The 22190-nt window shown below is 41.9% G+C and overlaps 3 protein-coding genes across 4 annotated transcripts; 2 read left to right on the plus strand and 1 right to left on the minus strand.

Moving 5' to 3' along the window:
* The first annotated feature begins 3044 nt into the window (after positions 1 to 3044).
* LOC136351144 (pentatricopeptide repeat-containing protein At1g63330-like) lies at positions 3045 to 6502 on the plus strand. Of its 2 annotated transcripts, none has more exons than XM_066304491.1 (2): positions 3045 to 6029; positions 6116 to 6502. In XM_066304491.1, exon 1 carries the CDS (start codon positions 3123 to 3125, stop codon positions 5685 to 5687), a length of 2565 nt encoding a protein of 854 aa, XP_066160588.1. In that variant the 5' UTR covers positions 3045 to 3122; the 3' UTR covers positions 5688 to 6029; positions 6116 to 6502. The 2 variants fall into 2 exon arrangements, with proteins under 2 accessions (XP_066160588.1, XP_066160589.1); XM_066304492.1 differs by having other exon boundaries at positions 6122 to 6502.
* A 2539-nt stretch (positions 6503 to 9041) lies between these two features.
* LOC107277127 (homeobox-leucine zipper protein HOX9-like) lies at positions 9042 to 11024 on the plus strand. Its single transcript, XM_015757771.3, has 2 exons — positions 9042 to 10053; positions 10761 to 11024. The coding sequence occupies exons 1-2, from the start codon at positions 9764 to 9766 to the stop codon at positions 10795 to 10797; spliced, it is 327 nt and encodes a 108-aa protein (XP_015613257.2). The 5' UTR covers positions 9042 to 9763; the 3' UTR covers positions 10798 to 11024.
* A 4312-nt stretch (positions 11025 to 15336) lies between these two features.
* Positions 15337 to 21550, minus strand: LOC4348107 (auxin transporter-like protein 3). The gene is made up of 5 exons (NM_001403942.1): positions 21019 to 21550; positions 20514 to 20810; positions 20122 to 20219; positions 17896 to 18361; positions 15337 to 16072 (listed from the first exon to the last, which is right to left on the minus strand). Exons 1-5 carry the CDS (start codon positions 21424 to 21426, stop codon positions 15698 to 15700), a joined length of 1644 nt encoding a protein of 547 aa, NP_001390871.1. The 5' UTR covers positions 21427 to 21550; the 3' UTR covers positions 15337 to 15697.
* Positions 21551 to 22190: the final 640 nt, after the last annotated feature.

Here is a 22190-nt window from a genome sequence, read left to right on the forward strand (position 1 = left end):
ATATAATCTATTTTGCTTTATTAATATGACACAAATTTGCATCATGTTGGAAGATTATTTTTACACATGTTAATATGACATGAAATTGTATCATGTTGACACAAATTGAGAACTACGCTACAATACCATATCGGTATTAAGAGTTGACTATTCGACTGTTAACTAATGCACAAGATTATAGCGCATTTTTTTGCAACAATATTACAATATGTGATGAGAGGTTATTTTGCATTGTAGTGTAGTTAATGTCGTATGGAGCATGCCTTTGGTGAGACGTCTAAAAGCGGCTCCAGTGTGAGGTTTAAATCCATTTTGATGAATAAATATCAAAGCATGCACTCTGTGACGGCTGACTCGTGCTTGTCAAATAAAAAAAAAAGGTCGAATCGAACTCAACCGATTTTTTTTAAAAAAAATCACTTATTTCCCATGGTCATTGGCACATACAGGGTAGACATAGTGATTGAAGGTTTTTTTTTTTCATATTAATCCCATAAATCGATTTGAACAGTACAGCTATCAAACCAAATCTTTGCTCCTTTTTCTTGAATTGCAGCAGTCGAATTAGCATTGAAGCTACTCGAAGAAAACACGACGACACCTTAAGTACTTAGAGCAAGCACAATAATAAATTTAAGCTGACTATAACATATCCACGTAAACAAAAATGATGAAATGGTGAAGAAAGATAACGTGAGAGGACAACTATAAATTGTCGCCGCTTGCCTTAACTTCTCATGCATGTAAGCTATAATTGGACGGTAAGCTTCCAAGACATCATACAACATAGCAATTGGATTACACATCTAACAAAAAGTGATAATATCATAATACTACCATTTATATAATTGAACAAAGTAATTTTAACTCAAACTCCATATGATGATGTGGTAGGTTTTAAAGCTATCAGCGAGTTATATTATTGAACTTGCTCTTAGAGCAACATCAATGTATAATACCGAAGTGGATATTAGTGTGGGACCATTTGTCAGTTGGTAGTAGTTAAATCAGACACCACAATGCATATGGATAGATAAGAGGTATTAAGATGGGGCCCACAAAAAAAACACCGTTCCAAATTCTATCACAAATGTCTAACATCACAAATGTCTAACAGTTGTCTGAAAACTCTGAACAACTATTGTATTTTACTCCTTCCTGTCAGCAGTAGCAGAAATTCCTGGTAGTCTTTATTACCTGCTCTCACAATGGCTAGCTACTAGCTACTACTCCCTTCATTTTTTAGATGTTTCCTTTTTCAGATGTTTCCTAATATAAGGCATACATGAATACATGCTATTAACTAGCACTTCTTTCTCACTAAATTATTATTTTTTTCAATGCTCTATCCTTAAGATCTTTAATTTTATTGGGTGCATGCATTATACTCCCTCCGTATTTTAATGTATGACGTCGTTGAATTTTTGACCAACGTTTGACCATTCGTTTTATTCAAAATTTATGTGAAAATATGAAAATATTTATGTCATGCTTAAAGAACATTTGATGATGAATCAAGTCACAATAAAATAAATAATAATTACGTAATTTTTTTAATAAGACGAATGGTCAAACGTTGGACGAAAAGTCAACGGCGTCATATATTAAAATATGGAGGTAGCATATTTATTAGGGTGATCCAAACTATGAGGTGATAATAACTACTCTCTCTGTCCCAGAATATAGGGATTTTTAGGGCCGGATACGGGTATTAAGAAAGTAGGCAGAATTAAATGGGAGAAGGTTGTGATTGGTTGAGAAGTGGAGGTAGGTGAGAAAATTGAATGGTGAAGGGTTGTGATTGATTGAGAAGAGAACGTTGGTGAAGAAGTTATTATGTTTTGGGGCAAAACTTGAATGCTAGAAGTCGTTATATTTTGGGATAGAAGGAGTATTTCTTGGCCTTTATGGGTTAAGTGTGGTTGCGCCTTATATTTTGGAATGTAGGGAGTACCATAAAGTAAGACATCATTTATTACTTATTCACAGCTTTAATAGTACATTGTGGATATCCTTAGAGCGGGTACAATAAGCTGACTAGGCGGGCTCCAAAATTATGCACTACAGCATATTCCTACGTGGAGGGAAGAGAACTGATGGGAGAGAAGGAAATGGATGACAAATTTGTCGCCGGGCGATATCTCTCTTCTCAACGTGACTGCAGTCCAACTCGACTATTAAAAACACGCTTGGTAGGTCCCACACACCACAACCAATCCCCTTCCCCACCGAGCGAGATCGATCTCTCTTTCCCCCTCCACCCCAGCCGAGCCCGCTCGATCTCCGCCCGCCCCTCCCGTGCGATCTTGTGCGCTCGACTCCCACGCGTGATTTCCGCCTCTCCCTCGCGCGCACAATCTACCTCCTCTCTACTTACTACTTCATCCACGAGCGTGAAAATAAATTTACATCTTCCTATTTTGCCGGCCCCAAAAATCCGGTGGATTGACGATGCCGCCTCCACTATCCGCCTTCCCTCTTCTACCTCGCTTAATCGCTCACCGAAAACCCTAGTTCTTTACCACCAAGGCACTAACAACCTTGTCTCGCCAGAGGAAGAGAGAGGTTGCGCCACCTCCATGTACCATCGCGAGCTTTTCTTAAACTCCCGGTGTTTCAAAAATTGTGATATATGTGCCCATATGCAATAAGTACCTTGTTTTTTTTAGGATATCAATGGTATTTGAGTTATGATGTAATAGTGCCTTGTAATTTTTGTACTACAGAGAATTTGGTCCTGGCAGAAATGGTTACAAGAGTGCAATTTACTCTTGATCATACACACGGATATGTACATGTTATAATTAATTATTTGATTATAAGATATAATAAGTAAATAAACAATCTATTATATTAGTAGTGGGCTTTAACAATGAGCTATTAGTGAGCAACTGGCTATACTATTAGCTTTGCTAGCCTATAGCCCAACAAAGCAGTTTCCACGTAAGCACATAGTGACACGTCATAGCCACGGCAGCGACCTCGCTGGCTGAACTCAACTACTTGAAAAATACCGAGCTGGTTCAGGTTCCCTCCACAACTGCTCCCCCCCTCCACCTCCTCCTCCGCCGCCGCCGCCTCCGCCGCCGCCGCCGCCGCTTCCGCCGCCGCCGCGCCGCCCGATGCGCCTCCTCGCCGCGGCGGCGAGAGCACACCGTTCGTCACACCGCCATTTCCTCCTCTCCTCCAGCTTCCACCTCTCCTCCGCCGCCACCTCCACTACCACCTCCTCCACCTCCTCCTACGATCCCATCAAGCAATTCCTCCTCCTCCTCCCCTCCAACACCCACTCCCACCACCACCACCTCTCCCTGCCGGCCTCCCTCCGCCGCGACGCCGTCCTCGCGCTCGCCCGCCTCATCAAGGTCTCCCCTCCATGCCTCCTCGCGCTCCACGCGCTCACCTCCCCCACGTCGTCGTCGTCGTCGCCGTCACCGCTCCCGGCCCGCTTCGCCGCCGCGCTGCGCCTCGCCTCGTCGGCCCAGGCGCTCCCCACCTTCGCGTCGCTCCTCCTCGCGGCTCTGCTGCCGGATGCGACCCCTGATCTGCTAGCGTTCTGCGAGGGGTTCCGTGGGCGTAGCGGGAGGTACGCCGCGCGCCGCCTCGCCCTCCATGCCTTCCTCGCCGCTGGCATGGCTGACGAGGCGCTCGACGTGCTCGCGCGCGTCCGCCGCGCCGGGGACACGCCCAGCCTGTCTGCATTGGCGGCGCTGCTGCGCCTGCTCTTCCGTGGCGGGGAGGTCCGGGCTGCCTGGAAGGTGTTCGAGGAAATGGCTGCGAGGGGACCGAGGCCTAACCTTGCCATATTCAACGCCATGATCTTTGGGTTGTGCCACAGGGGTCTTGTACGTGTCAGCGGTGGCCTGCTCGGCGTAATGGGGAGGTTCCACGTCGTCCCGGATGCGTGCAGCTATAACATCCTGATGAAGGGGCACTGCTTGTATGGGCAGGCAGAGGATGCCTTCAATCTGTTTGACGAGATGCGTGTGACAGGTTGTTGTCCTACTATCGTCACGTATAACATATTGATGAATGAGCTTTGCCGTGAGGGCAGGATGGTGGAGGCAAGGATGCTGTTTGATGAGATGTTGCAGGCTGGAGTTGAAGTGAATACAATCACGTTCAATGTTTTGATTGATGGTTATGCAAAGGCTGGACAGATGGAGAACGCTAACATGGCCTGCGCAGAGATGAAGGCCATGGGATTAATGCCTGACTGCTGCACCTTCAACATTCTTTCGGCTGGAGCATACAAGTTTGGGAAGGCTGCGTTGTTTGTACTTGATCAGCAGCAGTTGCATGAAATGTTTGGTTCACAGTTGTCAACAGATGGGATAGATATGTTGATCTGTAGACTTTGTTGGGATGGGCGATTGGATGATGCCTGGGAGCTCCTGTGTAGCGCTATTGAGAAGGGTGTTCAAGTGAGCGTTTCAGGATTTAATGCGCTGATTGCTGCATATAGCAAGGAGGGATTTGATGAAGAAGCTTTTGAGCTATATAAAACTATGAACAAATTAGGTCTTGCACCATCATCATCAACTTTGAATTACTTGATAATGGGACTGTGTAATCGTGGGAGACTTGATCAGGCACGGCTGTTCTTAGAATATATGGTTAGAATGGGATATTGTGTGATTGCATCTTTTACCATCTACTTGGACTCATCCTTCAGAGCTGGTGATGTATTAGGTGCCTTGAAGTGTTGGGATGATATGAAAATAGTTGGTTTACAGCCTGATTTTGTTGCCTTCTCGGCATATGTCAATGGTCTTTGCAGACTAGATTTTCTAGATGAGGCTTACAATGGTTTTATCGAGATGATAAGAAGAGGGCTTGTTCCAAATAATTTTACTTACAACTCCCTCATATCTGCATTTTGTAGGGCTGGGAATGTGTCTGAAGCATTGAAATTAGAGCAGAAGATGAGGCAGAGTGGCCTTGTTCCTGATATTTTTACGAGGAACATTTTAATTGATGGCTTTTGCAGAGAAGGGGGATTGAACACAGCTAATAACCTTTTCTTTGGCATGTACAGTATTGGTTTAACTCCAGATGTTGTGACATATAATACAATGCTCAATGCATATTGCCGCTCTAAGGATATTAATGGTGCCATGATTTTCATGAATAAGATGCTTGCAGATGGCTGTGAACCTGATATTTTCACATATAATATTTGGATGCACAGCTTGTGTAGCAACCATCTGCTGAATCGAGCAATGATGTTACTGGATGAATTAGCTGCAACGGATTGTGCTCCTAATTCTGTTACATACAACACATTGATGGATGGGATCTGCAGCGATGTTCTAGATCGGGCCATGATTCTGACTGGCAGACTGATTAAGTTGGCTTTTCAACCCAACACTGTCACAATTAACATTTTGTTTTCTCATTTCTGCAAGAATGGTTTTGGAAAGCGGGCTCTTGTGTGGGCTGAGAAGCTGAGAGATGATTCCTTCAATTTTGATGATGCTACAAGGAATATACTTGACTGGGCATACAGGGATATGGAGGATGATCCTCATGCTAGCAGTGCAGACATTGATAAGTGCCTATTTCTCGAGTTCTTAATGCTCATGACATGCACAACTATTCGCAACAGCAGATCCTTCAAGTTTACACATGTACCTATAAATACAGTTTTTGGTCATTCTGGCAGAAAAAGTTTGGATACTGGATGATCATTGAAATGTTGAATTCATATCCGCGTGAGCTACTGGATAATTTTCAGGTCATGGACAGCTCTGCTGCAGGAGTAACATATTCACTGTTATGCTTTTTCATGACTGACAGTGCGATAAGATGCAATGGCTACTGTTCACATTGTTACTGTCAAATGGAAAGTCAAAGGATTTCAGGAATATATGGTGATGGAAAACAAGGAGAAGGTTTGTGACAAGGGTGTTGTTTGTTCCTTGTTGTCTCATTTTATCTAGCTAATGAGAAACAATCGTAAATGAACTGACTGATACTGATAGGCTGCTGGCAAGAATCTTTTAAAGATGTTGCCTGCTTAACAAGAGGTTTGAAACTTCTTAACATTCCTTTGATTTGTTGATCATGATAATTTTATAATTTTATAAACTCGTCACAGTTTGCTTTGTACCAGATGCAGATATCATGTTGGCAGTCACATTGAAATATCTGGGAGTATATATAGACAAGACCATGTGAGCTGTGGTTCTATACTTGAGCATGGATTGATAAACAAACATACACATATCAATGGGGATATCCAGATGGCGAGGCAGGCAATGCATGTTGTTTTTGTTTTGTTTTGTTTTTTTTTTGCTAGGTGTTCTCTATAGCTTCTCTAAGTTTTGTTGTTTCCATATTTTTAGGGATGAGTAGTGAGTTCTGGAGATTACATACTACATTTCTAATACTTTAGATTTCCATGTGAAATTTTGGTAGCACAATTGGATCTGAAACCACCAAATGTACATTCAAATATTCAAGCATACATACTAACATGAAGTGTCTGGATCTTACAATCTGGAGGTTCTCACAATGCATATTAGTGGTCCAGGTTCCAACTGAAGTCATTGCTTTGTTGGTATGCATCTCTTGTTTTTAATCTGTCTGTTGTTGGATATAATTCAGCAGATTAACTTGGCTCTTTAAGTCAGAGCTGTAAACATAAAGTCATGAGTGGATGTGAAACCTGGCTCCTCTAACTGCTAGGAAAGAGTACACAAAACAGAGTTAAATATGCCATTTTTATACAGTTCTTTTTTGACTTGTATCTTTATTGACAGTTGTTGTTCAAGCATAATACTGAAGCTTGCAGCTTGTCCTAGGGATGTTATTGTCTTAATTCTCTCCCATTGTAACCTTTACAGGTCATAGCATGGTCATAAGACAAGATAGCACTCGCTTCAATATCCATTGCCCCAAACTTGTCATCTTCAATAAGCCATTTACACAAACTGTGTTTTTGTTAACATTGTTGTCTTGGGGTTTTACTTATCAAAGAAATAGCAGAAAATATTTAATATCACTTCTCGGTCCCAATGAACTATCACACATTGGATATGATTTTAATTGAAGTTTTACTATGGTTCTTTCACCTTGCTCATGAATCCATCATGTAGTGATTTATCTGCATTTTGCTGACGAGCAGTGCTATGTTTACTTACAAAATTCTTACTAACAAAGTTCTCAACCATTTGATTCAAGTAGCAGGAAGTTATAGAAAAGCTAGATTCAGTCATGGTATGCCACATCACCGTTAGTAAGTTTGTAACAATTATTTTGTACGTGTAGCCTTTTCCTTTGCTGAATTACTTCAAACTATTTAAGAAGGTTTACAGTTTACACCAGTTGGGATAGTATTTCATGGACAGGTTTCACCTTTAGATTATAAACAGTGGTTACCTTTGTTCTGTTGTGGTTGAAATTTTACCTGCCAAACACTTTGTGAGCATCAGAACAAAAATTTATATCTCGATTTGCTCATATGATTCTGTACATGTTCACAATGTTTCTGAATATTTATCCGGTGCAATAGATGAATTTATTCATGTACGGTACTCAATAATATCTGGATACCACACTGTTGAATACTTGAATGGCCTAGGAATTTGAACTGGTAAGATCAAATTATGGCAAATGCTCTGATGCACTATGGTTATCATAGATGGATTATCGTTAGTCATCTTGCTTCATCAGGCAAAAGCATCCATAGTCTGAGTTGTTTCTGAAATTTTTTTTGAAGGGTGTGTAGTTGATTTCCCACTTCTGTTCTTGTATGATTATTATACCATTTCTGATCTGGCTCAAAACTATCGAAATTTCCTCTGTTCTGTTTGTCTTGTGGTTGAAATTTTAGCTATTCATGACTCGTGAGTAGCAGAGAAAAAAAAATACTTCAACTTACTCATATAATTCTGTACATGTTCCCAATGTTTGTGAGTACTTATTTGAATATAATAGTTGAATTTAGTAATAGACAGAACTTGGTAATGTTTGGATACCACAATTTGTTGAATGACCTAGCTTTTTAAACTGCTAATAGGACCAGTAAATTGTGGCGAATGATCTAGAAGTTCATTTCTTCTTTTGCTTCTGCAAGTATTTTTTTTATACATGTTTTCTTAGATGGCTTCCCCCATATATGTTCCATATTTGGCACAGTGTTTCATAGATTTCTAGTTATGATTTTAACTTAATATTGGAGTCAATCATCTGCTTTATTGTATGTATCTGATGGTTAGTTTGTTTCTTTATGCTTTGAATGCAAAGTGCTTCAAGATCGTAAGATGGGTATGCACTGATCTTAGGTTTAGAATTTCTACTTGTGGCATAACAATATTTGATTGCTGCATCCTGATAGTTCCTGTGATTGGCTTTGCTCAAACCACTGATCTTATGTTTAACATTGTTGTATGAGTGCCTTTGGTACTATTCATATCTGTGCTCAGTATTGATGTTCTCCTCGATGTCACTTCTTTTGCATATGACTTTCACAAACAGTGGAAAGCCTAAGGACTATGATGTCTGTGAAGGAACCAACGGATGGCCATGCGGTAGATCCGGAAAAATCCTCTGAATCAAGTGTAGGAGTTTGTTCAAAGGAGCTATCTGACAGTTCCAGTATTTCCTGTTGTAGAGAGAACCAACGGGACTTAAACTGCAAAGAAGTCCTACACGAATCATCAATCAATAGCTCCCCTAACCCCACCGTTTCTCTCATTTTTTTGGATTATTTTTGGGCTCCTTGTTTAATTTACACGTTGTCTTTTACTGTTTTGGGCTCCTCATGCAGATTAGCTTGACGCTTTGCCTTGTTGTGTCCGGTACCATCAACCGGGTGTTGGATGTTTATGCCGAGCATGTATGCTCTATGCGTTTTTTCAAAAAAAGAAAAACTCTCAGGAAACAACGAAGTAGTCCTCCTTATTCTAATTTTTACGAAAAAGGACTTACCTTTATATGAAATACAATGTAATCCCAAAAAGTACGAGGGCATTCTCAAAAAAACAGATCCTAATCCAATCCCTCCTCTTACTCTGCTGCCAACCCATCCCCAACACGCAACATCTCTCTGCCCAATCCGCCATCCCCATCCATCAGGCTAATCCATGCGGCCTCCTCCCGGCCGGGGGCAAGGACGGCGCCGGCGTTTACAAAGACGACGGAGCAAGGGGACGACATGCCTCCTGTGCTGACCTCCTCTACCGTGATGGCCTCCTCGACCTTGTGGTTGCGTCCACGGGGGGAGGGAGGAGGCGGCACCCGCCCGAGCTGCCGCCGGTGCTCCCCTCCTCCTTCTCCATCCACTTGTGGTGACGGCGGCGGTGGCGGCGGGGGGAGGGCAGATCCGGCGCCCGACGCCGGCGGATCCGCCGTCGTGCCCCCTCCCTTCCCTTGTGGCGGCAGTGGCGAAGGTACCTACGTTGGCGGCAGAGCCGGCCGCGCGTCTGCCGCCGATGCCCTTCCCTCATGGCGGCGTCGGACCGGCCGCCGGCGCAGGACTGCCATACGTCTTCCCCCGTCGCCGCGTTGCCTCTCCGTCCTCTCCTCCGCAGCTTCCCAACTGTTCCCCTCTCAACTCTCGACCTCTCCTCTCTACGCGGAACACCATGACCGTCGCCGCCGAGGTCGACGCATCCCCTGACGGAGAGGAGAGGAGGAGGCAAGCTTGCAATCGCACAACCATCTATCGATTTCTCCCTTCCTTCTCTTTCTTCTTTCTTTCTTTCTTTCGTTTCCCCCTCTCACATGTCAGGTTATTTTTTCTCCTCATCCTCTCCGGATGATTTCACTTTTGCTCGAAATCTCTCATGTTGTTGTGTTGAAGGCGGCGAAGGGGGAAACTTTGGTGGTGGTGGTGGCCGGAGAGGAGGATGGCGGCAGCGGCAGTGACGGCGGCGGGTACGACAAGGCCGGGATGGACTCCGGCAAGTACGTGCAGTACACGCCGGATCAGGTGGAGGCGCTGGAGCGGGTGTACGCCGAGTGCCCCAAGCCCAGCTTCTGTCGCCGCCAGCAGTCGCCAACATCGAGCCCAAGCAGAAGATCAAGGTCTGGTTCCCAAAACAGAAGGTGAGCAAAAGCATGCAGGGATATACTATCAAACTGGTTTGCCTTCTGTGTGTCTGGCTGTGAAATGTTCTGGACAAATTGGTTGACAATGGAGCAATAGCAATAGTAGTGTTCAATTGTTTGCCTTGGTTGTGCATACTCTGCTTCAACTATATTTAGGAATTGCAAGTCTATGTATTTATTTGTTTTGCTTCCTTTCTTGCATAATGGAACAACCTTTATATAATCAAGGAAGTATACTGTACTTATCAGAGTATGTGCCAGATTAAGCCATCCATTAATTAGATGCTGAAGTAAACTATATGACTATATTGCGATGTATTCTAATTCCACTACTTACAAAACTGTAGGGTATAAGATTTGCTTATTTTTAGAAGATAGGCTAAACGAGGATCCTTTAGGTGATATGGCCAAACTAAGACACATATACATAACGTATTATCATGCATCTGATAGTAATGCAAAACAATGCAGTCCTATTTACTTTCACTGCAGGTATTTAGGCTCATCTTTTATTTTTCTCAAGAGGCACTTAACATGATATACAAAATTTGAAGAGTTACATTCTTTAAAAAACTTCTATGAGTTCTGCCTAAATGATTGTTATCCATAGTGTGCCTAAATAATTGTTCGATCTAGAGGTGATCCAAAGATTCGTCTATATTAGACGTAACAATAATGCAGTGTTTTTTTTGTTTATTTTTTAGCCTACAAATGTTTGACAAGAAGAGGATGAAAGAGTGACATAGGCGAGCTCTGTAGCATATATAGAATGTTTGCTATCCACTGGTACATCTTTAACCCGAGCCTACCTACTGTATAGATGTGTTTAGTACGTGCTTACTATGCTTAATTTTGGGGATAATATAGTGCGACGTGTAAGAAAATTCAGAACTATGTTGTATGCTCTAGCTGAATTTGTTTACTTCCTACAAAAAAAATGGATGAACTACTGATCCAGTTCATGTTGTGATCCTCCTCCAAGGAGTTTGTTTTGTTTCTTTGCTATCTGAAAGATTCCTTTTTTTTTTTTTTGCTTTGTTGAAGTGGAAGGAGCTCATTGGTGTACCTTTGTTGAAATGGCTCCTTTTAATCCTCATTGTTTCACATGTCTGTTTCATTTTCGTTTTTAAGGGGCTGGCCTTATTAAAGGTTGTTTAAAAGCTTAAACAAGACTTCTGTTTGATTGATCTTTAGTCCCTATTTTACCTACCAGGTGAATTGTCGCCTCGGGTAAGATATTGCTAACAGGGAATTAACTCTATTTCATTGCCTTGTAATTAACTTGTTATACTAAATCAGAAGATTCTCCGGAGGAGGGGATCAGGGGAGAAGAAACCAAAGAAATGGCAGCAACCCTCTTTTTTCCGGAGGCGATACATTGATACTACTTCGATAGTAGTAGCGGTAGTAGTCGTCGTCTATATGGATATAGAACGCTACAGAGTTCACTACTGCTTTAGCTATTGATACTACTTCAATAGTAGTAGCAGTAGTAATATTTTGGAACTAAACACGGTCATATATATATATATATATAAGCAACTGCAACGAGGCTATAGGGTCGTAAACAATTCACTGACACGTACCGGGCCTCTCCATGTTTCATGAGACACACGTCATACGTGCAGTATGAATTATCACGGTAACAGTACACTATTCACTATTTATATAATCTTGGTGGGCCACAAAAGCCGGTGGAGAGTGTCAAAGTTTACAAGAAGACTCATCTCCCAGCTAAGGAAGCATATTTTCTGCATCAAATCCCCTTTTTATGCAAGCAAATTAGGCATTAATAAGTATGTTGTTCATTATATGATAAACAACTTATACTATGAACAAATAAAATGCATCCGTATAAGCCGACTCTGTTTACTTGCAACCTGTACCTTACCATTTTAACTGTGCGTTTTTTAGGTAAAATTGGTTATATAGCATCGAAAGTTTATGTTTTTGGTTTTATAGCATCGAAAGTTACCGGTTCACTTTAATAGCATCCAAAGTTCACACTGTTCCCATTTTTAGCACTTCCGTCAATTTTTCCATCCGTCTTATCGTTATTGATTCAACCACACACATGATATGACATTTCTAACCCTCATTGACATGCATTATACTTGTACTTGTGAGGGGTAGAAACGTCATATCATATGTGTGGCTGGATCAAGACGGACGGAAAACGATCGAGAATTGACGGAAGTGTTAAAAATGGGAACATGGTAAGCTTTAGGTGCTATTAAAGTGAATCGGTAACTTTCGGTGCTATAAAACCAAAAACGTGAACTTTCGATGCTATATAAATAAATTTGCCTTTTTTTAATCCATGTAGACAATTTGCATGCTCGCCAAGTGTTGCATTCTCTGTTTTACAGACATGCTACCTGCCCTTGCAACTGTTTAGTGAAGAATTTTAGATATCTACTCGCCTAATTCCACACAAAACACACCTTCCTCTTCATTATATCATCTCCACTCATTGACATACGTATCTAAACCCGGAAAGGCAAAGTTAACTTAGACTGTGTTTAGTTTAGCGCAAAGTTTGGATTTTGGTTAAAATTGAAGATGATGTGACTGAAAAGTTGTGTGTGTATGACAGGTTGATGTGATGGAAAATGACTGAAGTTTGGATCCAAACTTTGAATCTAAACACAGCCTTAAGCATAAAGCCCAGAACTAATAGCCCACCGATAAAAATAACTTTTCAACATGTACATAGGCTGGTGAATTGTACTCTTCACAGGCTGAGCTGAACCTTAGGTTGGCTCTAAGTCTGTCTCTATTAGCATCATGGATAAATGCACAAACCCTTAAACAAATATTAACTACTCGTTGCAATTTTATTTAATATACGTTCTGCATAATAAACCTATTGGTTCTCGTCATCAAACCCATTTACAACTAAACTCTGCTTTTTTGACCAATCTCTGTTGTCCTCACATCACATGTTACCATTTGCTTTTTCAAACTGCCCCATTTTCACCTGCCCTTACTTCGTAAATAAAAATCTTTCCCAATTTCTGTTAAACAAAAATTCCCCATATCATATTGTGTTGTTCAATCAAATTAATATACATATAATATACCATAGCGTAAGGTCTAAATGACCTTGATTACGTACACTTCTACCTACGCAAGTCAAGTGTTAGCGTGCGTGGCGCTCACATTTCTAGTACTCTTGAAAGGCCTGACAATAATTCGTTTTTCAGAACATAAAACTGCTGATCAATCTGTGAGATTAAGCTTCATGAACTGGATTCTTATTTCTGTACCAGTTATTCTGAATGAATCTGGTACCGCAAAAAACTGTGGTGATTCTTTGCTGCAGAATGATGTCAACGATTGAACAGATGTACAGCTTTGTTATTGGCACTATTCTGCTTCTTATGCGATCTCACCGTTGTGAAGGTTCTTAGTCATCATCTGCTGGTTGTCATTTGCCATTCGACTTGGGCAAAAATGTTTTGTAAGTGATGAATCTGCTTCGCTTTGGATGTGATGACACCCTGGACCAACGGCCCAACCTGAACACCTGGGCTTGATGGAGCACAAGTTTGAACCGGGCAATTCTTCCTTTTGAACTCCAAATAAAATAAAGCAAAGAAAGGAAAATTTCAGCATCCTGAATGCGTCGACACCAAGTAGAATAAGGCTGTGTTCGGTTTCAGGGGTTGGAAACTAATCCTTTCAGCATGAAAAATGGAGCGATCCATTAGCACGTGATTAATTAAGTATTAGTTTTTTTTAAAAAAATAGATTAATTTGATTTTTTCAAGTAACTTTTGTATAGATTTTTTTTTTAAAAAACGTACCGTTTAGCAGTTTGAAAAGCGTGCATGAAAAAAACGAGTGAGGGGGGTTGGGAAAAGGGGCATCCGAACACACCCTTAAAAGTGACTCGTAAACACCGCAAATACATGTACTTCACAACTACTCCCTTCATCCAAGAATATAGGGTATTATTTCTAAAATAGCACAAATTAAGAAAGAGAAAATAGTATATCTGTGTAGCTTGAAAAAACATCCTTGACAAAGTAGTAGTAGTACCAGTACGTTCTCTGTAATCTTTTTGGTTTTTGACACGGATGGTGTGGAGTAGTGGTACTACTAGACGTTCTCTGTATTTTTTAGTTTCTCACAGAAATCGATTGATGGAGGGCTTGCAGTCCTTGTTTGTTTTGGGAGAAGATAAATCCACTATATTTCTGGATATATCAATGGGGCAAAATCCCCTGTACTTCTAGACATAGTGAGTATTTCTTTCGTCCCTAGTTTTAACATAAGAATTTATCAGAAAAAAAATAGTTTCAGAGTGGTCCACTACACCTCTTTGAAACCAATAGTACTCTCTCCTCATCATTTTCTCTCCATATTACTAAAAGATATAATTTTTTTTCAACATTTTCCTTAATTTGTTTTGCTTAGCTAAAACTATACTCCCTCCGTCACAAAATAAGTACAGTTTTACACCGTTTATATCCAACGTTTGACCGTCATTTTATTTGAAATTTTTTTATACTTAGTATCTTTATTGTTATTAGATAATAAAATATGAATAATATTTTATGTGTAACTATTTTTTTAAAAAAAATATATAATTTTTTTAAATAAGATGGGCGGTGAAACATTGAACATGAATACTTACGGCTGCACTTATTTTAGAACGGAGGTGGTACCTATTTACGGATGGAGAGAATAGGTATGTTGTGATATTACTAAAGGTGCATCCTGATGAACAAATTACTATTAGCCAATAATGTGGAGTTCGGGTTCAATGCTTTAGAGGTAATTAACATGTCGTCAAAACTGTCAAATCATGGTAAGAAACCTCAGTCAAGTGGTCAAAGAGATGACCCTGATGTGATCAATCGATGTGGCACTTCCTCTCCTCTCTGCCCTAAACTGAAGAACTGATGAAAGGCTGGTTGGTTGAATCACCTGCCAAGCCATTCTCCAAGCAACAAAATGTGCAGAAATCCACTGCAGCAAAAGCATTTGGGCACTGGAAAATCAGAGTACTCTGCAAACGCTCGTAGTACCTACTCCTACTGCTTATAAACAGACAAGGTTTTTACTCTGTTTCATGCGGGAGTATTTACCTGTCACTCCTCAGTCACCAAAGTAAAATGTGCCGGATTGACTGCGTCACAAGTTCAGTGGAGTAAATAAAAAGTCACAGGGACGAATCAACCCTGCACTAAAAAAAAGAGAGGAACATACATGAGAGTAAGAGAAAGATAGTGTACTAGCTAGGAGTTTGGTTGTAGGTGTAGCATCTCCTGATGACTCAGCAGTAACATTCCTTTTCCATTTTTTTTTTAAATTTGATCTCTCTTCTTTCTTTCTCAAAAGCAGCTCCACACAAAAAGGACACATTACAAGACGAGAGACTTGAAACGTGTCTCTGACATGCATACCCCACCACCAAACATTCTCACTCTCACTCTCTCTCAGTAACCAGAAGAAGAAGAAAGAAGCAAAGCATACAATAGGATTAGGAAAAGAGGCTTACTTTTACTAATTACTAGCGCTAATTAACAATCTTGCAGTGATGATCAACTAGCTAGTAGCTCGCTAAAAACTAGTGCAATAATGCAAACCCAACCTCTGATAATCATGATCTTGATTGATCTCGATTAATTAGCTAGAGGCCGTGGCGGTGGTGCCGGTGATGGTGGTGGTGACCAAGGACGAAATGCATCGGTGCCGGAGCCGGAGCAGGAGACGGCACCGGAGCGGCAAAGATGCCGGCGGCGGTGGAGTTGAACGGCGGCAGCATCGAGGCCGGCGCCGGAGCGATGGCACCCGGCGGCGAGAGGGCGGCGGCGGCGGGGTGAGGCGGGCACTGGTAGCACTTGGCGAAGAGGCCGAAGGTGTCGACCTGGTGGACGAAGTTGGTGATGCTCGCCCACCCGCCGAAGCCGAAGCCGACCACCAGCACCCACGCCACCACGAACGAGTTTATCACGTACGCCCCCGTCCATCCTCCGGCGAACCTCGGCGGCCGCTCCACCGCGTTCTGCAATCCAATCCAATCCAATCAGTTATTAATTACTATCATCTCGTGATAGCAGGTACAATAGCTGACTATAAGTCAGCTATAAGCATATTTCAAGAAGATAAAAGAGTAGAGGTAAGAGTAGCGGGTTACAGATTTGTAAGCCAGCTACAGCACAGACTGTAAAATGCATATGTGTATGACAGGTGGGACCAAATATTGATTATGTAGTATATGTTTATAGGTAACTATTGTATGAATTGGCTATTAATTGGCTATTAAGTTAACTATAGATAATTTAGAGTCAGCAGTTAGCTATACTATTAAACTTGCTCTAATTATAATTTTCAGTTAGATTACTGTTCAAGAATCCAACAGAGAGCAGTATATATGAATGCAGGGATCAGAAAGAAAAGATTATGCAAAAGTCTAATAATATTGCACCTTTACTTAATTATATATGTTTGAGTTATTATACTACTGTTACCGAATTATACGAAACAGAACATGCAACTGTATGTATTGTATGTACTGTTTCAGAATCAAACAGAACAGTATATGGATGCAGATCAGGAAGAAATTAAAGATTATGCAAAGATAAGTTAAGCTTGCATTGGGATGATGTCACAAGTAGGTCATTAGGTGAATGATGGTATTCTACTGCTACTAGTATACTGTGATGATGCTGTTGCTGAAAGCTTTATTTTTGTTGCTTTCTAGACATGGTATCATGGGTGTCGACCTAGCTCTCTCTCTAATGCAAATACAATGCAATATTGCAATGCAGTCTGTCTGCTCGGTGCCAATGGCTCCCGGACAGCAGATGGTACAAAAACATTGCAGCAGGCAAGCATGCAGCACAGCAGCAGCAGCAAGCGTCCTGATTAATCTCTACACCACTTTCAGTAGCTTTATGGTACATATAGCTTTTCTTTTATCATATCATATCATATCGCCACTTGCTCTGGTTTCTAGCTCAGCTCAAAGGAATTGCATGCTGTCGCTGCTCAGATTTGTCTTGCATTCAGTCTCTTCTTCACCGAGAATGACACACTTGCAACACTCAGCAGCAGCAGAAACAATAATAATAGTGTTTAATTACCAGTGTTACGTTGAGTTCATTGGAATTTGCCACGTCCCAGCAGCAGATCAATCAAATAGACGCCAACTAGCTAGTCTTGTTAATGGCTAGCGCTAGCTTTGATTAATTAAGACAAACAATTAATTAATTAATTGATCTGTTCTAATTATCAGTAAGCACTAGAAGAAGCAAGCAAGGTGTGATGGGGAAGCATGGTGGGCTCATGCTGTCTAGGCTGCATTGCAACAACCAGCTGTTCCATCAATCACCAAACATTTGCTTCTGTATCTAGATAGCTAGCATTTGGCAACTATGTATACATAGGAACAGCACTGAAACTATATCATCTCTACCTAAAGCCTCAGCAAATATGGTTGCAATGGACCCCCAATGTAGGCACTCAAAGACAAATAAATTCAAGCATGTATATATGTAAAATGCATTTTGATGATGAGAATTAGAAAGATAAAGAAAATTAGTACTCCTTCCGTGTTAGGTTATAAAATGTTTTGGTTTTGCTCAAAGTCAAACTGTTTCAAATTTGACTACGTTTATAGACAAATATAGTAATATTTATAATACTAAATATAGTTTCATCAAATCAATAATTGAATATATTTTCATAATAAATTTGTCTTGAGGTTAAAAATATTACTACTTTTTTCTACAAACTTAGTCAAACTTAAAACAATTTAAGTTTGAACAAAGTTAAAACGTCTTATAACCTGAAACGGATGGAGTAAGAAGAAAAGTAAGAAGGTACCTGGCGGGATTGCGGGGAGCGGAAGGTGACCATGTAGGCGAGGGAGGGGATGATGTAGACGGTGAAGCTGACGAGGAGGGAGCCGACGGCGGAGTTGATGGGGCCGAAGAAGGGGAAGATGATGGCGAGGAACCAGATGGGGAGGACGACGGGGAGGCGGGCGGCGGCGCGCTTGCAGAGGGAGGGGCAGCCGTGGAGGCCGACGAGCTTCTCCCAGACGAAGTAGAGCGGGGTGCAGGCGAAGCCGAAGGTGATGAACTGGTGGATGAGCATGAGCACCACCGCGGCGTCGCGCCACGGCGTCCGCGGCAGCAGCGCCAGCGCGTTCGAGTGCGTCAGCAGCGCGTCCCCGAACGCCCAGTACGCCGCCGACGCCGACGGCAGCGTCAGCGTCAGCACGTACACCGTCGCCAGCAGGTAGATCGCCTTGAACTTCTGCGGCCGCCACATCGCGTGCATTATCTCCCTGCATTTGCATTTCATCCCTTAATTACTTTCTTAATTACTACTACTATAAGTTATTTTGACTTTGGTTAAAATCAATCTACTCCCAAGTTTTATAGATATAAATGTAGTAATATTTACAACACCAAATCAGTTCAATCAAATCTATAATTAAATGTTTATTTTGGTTAAAAATATTATTTTTTTCTTACAAATTTAGTCAAACTTAAAGCAGTTTGATTTCGACCAAAATCAAAATAACTTATAATCTAAAACGGAGGGAGTACATGTGTGTGCTTTCAGATTCGTGCAAGAGAAACGACGATGCAGGGCCCAGATGTTGGTGGGCATTGCGCATGTCATGCCACGTGTGACCGGACGGTTTAAAATATGGCACCTATAAGAGTTTATAGGTGTTTGTTCTAGGTTCATAACATCTTTTTTAGTTATAGGTGACCGATCGAAGTTAAATATTGGTTTTCTAACCTGTACCAAAGTGATTTTCCTGTAGTAGCATGTATACAGTGTGGTCTTGTCTTGTCTTGGTTTGGTACATAAAGACACAAACTATACTCCCTCCGTCCCATAATATTAAGGAATTTTGAGTTTTTGTTTGTAACGTTTGACCACTCGTCTTATTTAAATTTTTTTAAAATTATTAATTATTTTATTTTTGACTTTCTTTATTATCTACAATACTTTAAGCATAACTTTTCGTTTTTTATATTTGCAAAAAAAATTTAAATAAGACGAGTGGTCAAACGTTAAAAGCAAAAACTTAAAATCTCTTATATTGTGGGACGGAGGGAGTACAAAGTAGCTAGAGATGATGGATGCATGCTAGCTGCTATAGACTGAGCTTACACCAAAGGGCCCAGTTAGCTTGTGTTGGCATTTGGCATTACATTGCTATAAGACTAGCTTGATCCATTAAACATGGCAAAAATGACTGGTTAGACCACAAATACATGAGTCACCAACGAGATGTGATCGATGTTCATTCTTCATTTGCTAGCATATATATCACCCTCTTAATCAACTTAGACGAAACCAACAGCATATTATAGCCAACTGCCAAATTGATATGAGCTATATTTCGTAAAACAACTACAGAAATACATTCCATGGCTAATATTACGAGTTTTTTCGACGGTTGCTTAGACTCGACGGTAGCACTGGCTCAACAGAGGGGATTTGCAATTATAACACTGCAAACATTAACTTTTGTTATAATGACACTGGACCCATATTTTATAGACACAGATGGACCCATTTATCATCCACTCGAAGTGTTAAAACAGCGAAGCCCTCATGTTTACAGTCCCAATATTACAATTTTCTCCTCCATGGACAGATGAACGGGACACGTGTACTTGGATGTTAGGAGGAACCACATCCACGTCTCATCACGTGGTACCCCGTGTGTTCCTATATGTGCAAGTGGTGGTCCCTAAGTTTAATGGGACCACATGTCAGTAAGTACTTCAAGCCATGCGTGCATGGCACGTGACCATGCATGCCATTATGCCTCGCATGGTGCGCACTCACGCTCCATTAGCAGTGAGCCGTTACACTACTGCTAAGCTAGCTTAATTAGTGGAAAGAAGTAAACTAACTAACAATAGGCAGGCAGCAAGCCAGCTATAAGTGGATACAGTACTAATCGTTCGTACTTTAGAGTAATTAAACTAAACTAAACTTAGTAAAATTAAGTAGGCACTAATGACCAATCAAATGGTTAATCGAGCCATAGCTAATCAAGAGAGAGGATGGTCGGCTTACACGGTGACAGCGTGGCCCCCGAAGGTGTAGAGGATGTTGGTGGCCCCCGTGAAGTAGAGCACGATGCTTGTGGGCCCAGAGTGCGCCACACCCTCCACCTGCATTATTCCCAATATATGCACTATTACAATTACTATCTATCACTATTACTATCATTTTGTTATCATAAATAAGTGACGTTTGGGACTTTGATCTTATATTAAAAAAAGATGAGTAATTTTACAGTTCTTGAAGATGTATCGTGAGGTACTATTTTTTATATTATAAATTTGATACATTTTGGTACCTAAATACTATGAGGTACCAAATTTTATATTAAATTTTTGGTACATCATGATACCTCCTCAAGAACTATAAAACTGCTATGAATATTATGTAAGATATATATGTACCTGTCCGTGGATGAGGGAGGCGACGGCGATGTACCAGGCGGTGTAGGTGGTCATGAGGAGGCCGAGGAAGGACCAAATGCGGTAGTTGTGGAATGACGGGATGAAGACGGTGGTGGCGCAGCAGGCGCCGAAGATGTACGTCCATGTCCGCTTGTCCAGATGGTCGTTGATGTAGTAGATGTTGCTGGCACACCCGATCAGTTGGATCACCGACCCGAACAGCAAAAACGTGCAGTTGAAGGCCAGTCCCACATTCCTCCAGTGCCTCCCCAGTAGCCCATCCAGCACCTCAAACCACTGGTACAAAAACATGTATCACCATATCACGTACTGATTTATATATCGTTAACGATATTAGAGCAGGTATAATAGTAGGCTATATAAAGCCAGCCATAAACATACTTTAAGAAGATAAAAAAAAAGAGAGACATGTATCATCATATCACATATTGATTTATATATGTGAGAGATCGATTTTATAGTCCTTGAGAAGGTAAGTAGGTACCTGGATGACGTGGTTGCGGAAGTCGACCTTGTCGCGCTCCTTGCGGGTGCGGTACTCGAGGTAGAGGATGCTGATGAGGTAGGCGGTCCAGCTGCCGAGGAGGCCGTAGAAGAGCTGGAAGAGGAGGCCGCTGGCCATGCCCAGCTGCGCGAACGAGTAGGGCAGCGTCAGCAGCACCTGCGCCACCTGGTTCGACGCGCAGCTGAACCACGCGTCGTACGCCGACCCCCCGTGCCACAGCAGCCCCGACAGCCGCGTCCTCGCCGCCGTCTTCTCCCCCATCTCCGACGACTCCTCTTCCACCTCTCCGCCGCCGCCGTGCTGCTGCTGCAGCCCCAGCGCCTGCATCGTCGCCGCCCCCGGCCCCTTCTCGTCCGCGTAGCCGCCGCCGCTGCTCCCGGACGCCATGTTTGTTAATTAGCTCTGCTGCTGATGCTAGCTTTGAGCTGAACTACTCACTGTGTGTGTGTGTGTCTCAGCTGAGCTAGCTATGTGTATGAGCTGCTGCCAGTGTGGGTGTGTGTGGTGTGTTAAGCTAAGGGGAGGAGTGAGGTGGTATATATGGAGATGGTAGAGGCCGGCAGGGCTCCAGCAGCTGGGGCATAAAGAAATCAGTGACCCTCTTTTCCTGTCCCTTTTCCTAACCTTTCTTTGCACCTCCCTCCCTCTTTTCGCTTCAAAATTAAAAACAAAACAAAACAATGCGAGAGAAAGAGGAGAGAAGAGAGCGTATGAAGAGGCACATGTGTCATTTTACGTACCTCTAACGTGGTCATTGACATGTGGGTCTAGAAGTAGTGGGCTCGCATATCAGTGACCAAGTCTCTTCTGACTTTAAATCGGAGATTGTTAATCCGTGTGCTACTGGGGCTTTTCTAACGAAATCCTGGGGAAAGAAGAGGCCTGCAACCTGGGGCATTCATGCCAGGGAGAGAGATAGAGCCTAGTGTGAGACATAAAGTAGTGTACAAATCTAAGAAAAAAAAAATTCAACTTTTCAGCAAATAAAATGGTAGATGGATCGAGGTGCTACTGCTGCCTGTGTGCTGGTGCTGCGATGCAACACAACTGGAAGGATGAGGTGAGTGACAAGCCCCATTCGATGAGCTTGCGATTTTTGTACTACGTGAAACAATAATACACGTATCTGACAAATTTATGTTTATTAATTG

This window comes from Oryza sativa, chromosome 10, assembly GCF_034140825.1.
Source record: "Oryza sativa Japonica Group chromosome 10, ASM3414082v1".
Lineage (NCBI taxonomy): Eukaryota > Viridiplantae > Streptophyta > Magnoliopsida > Poales > Poaceae > Oryza > Oryza sativa.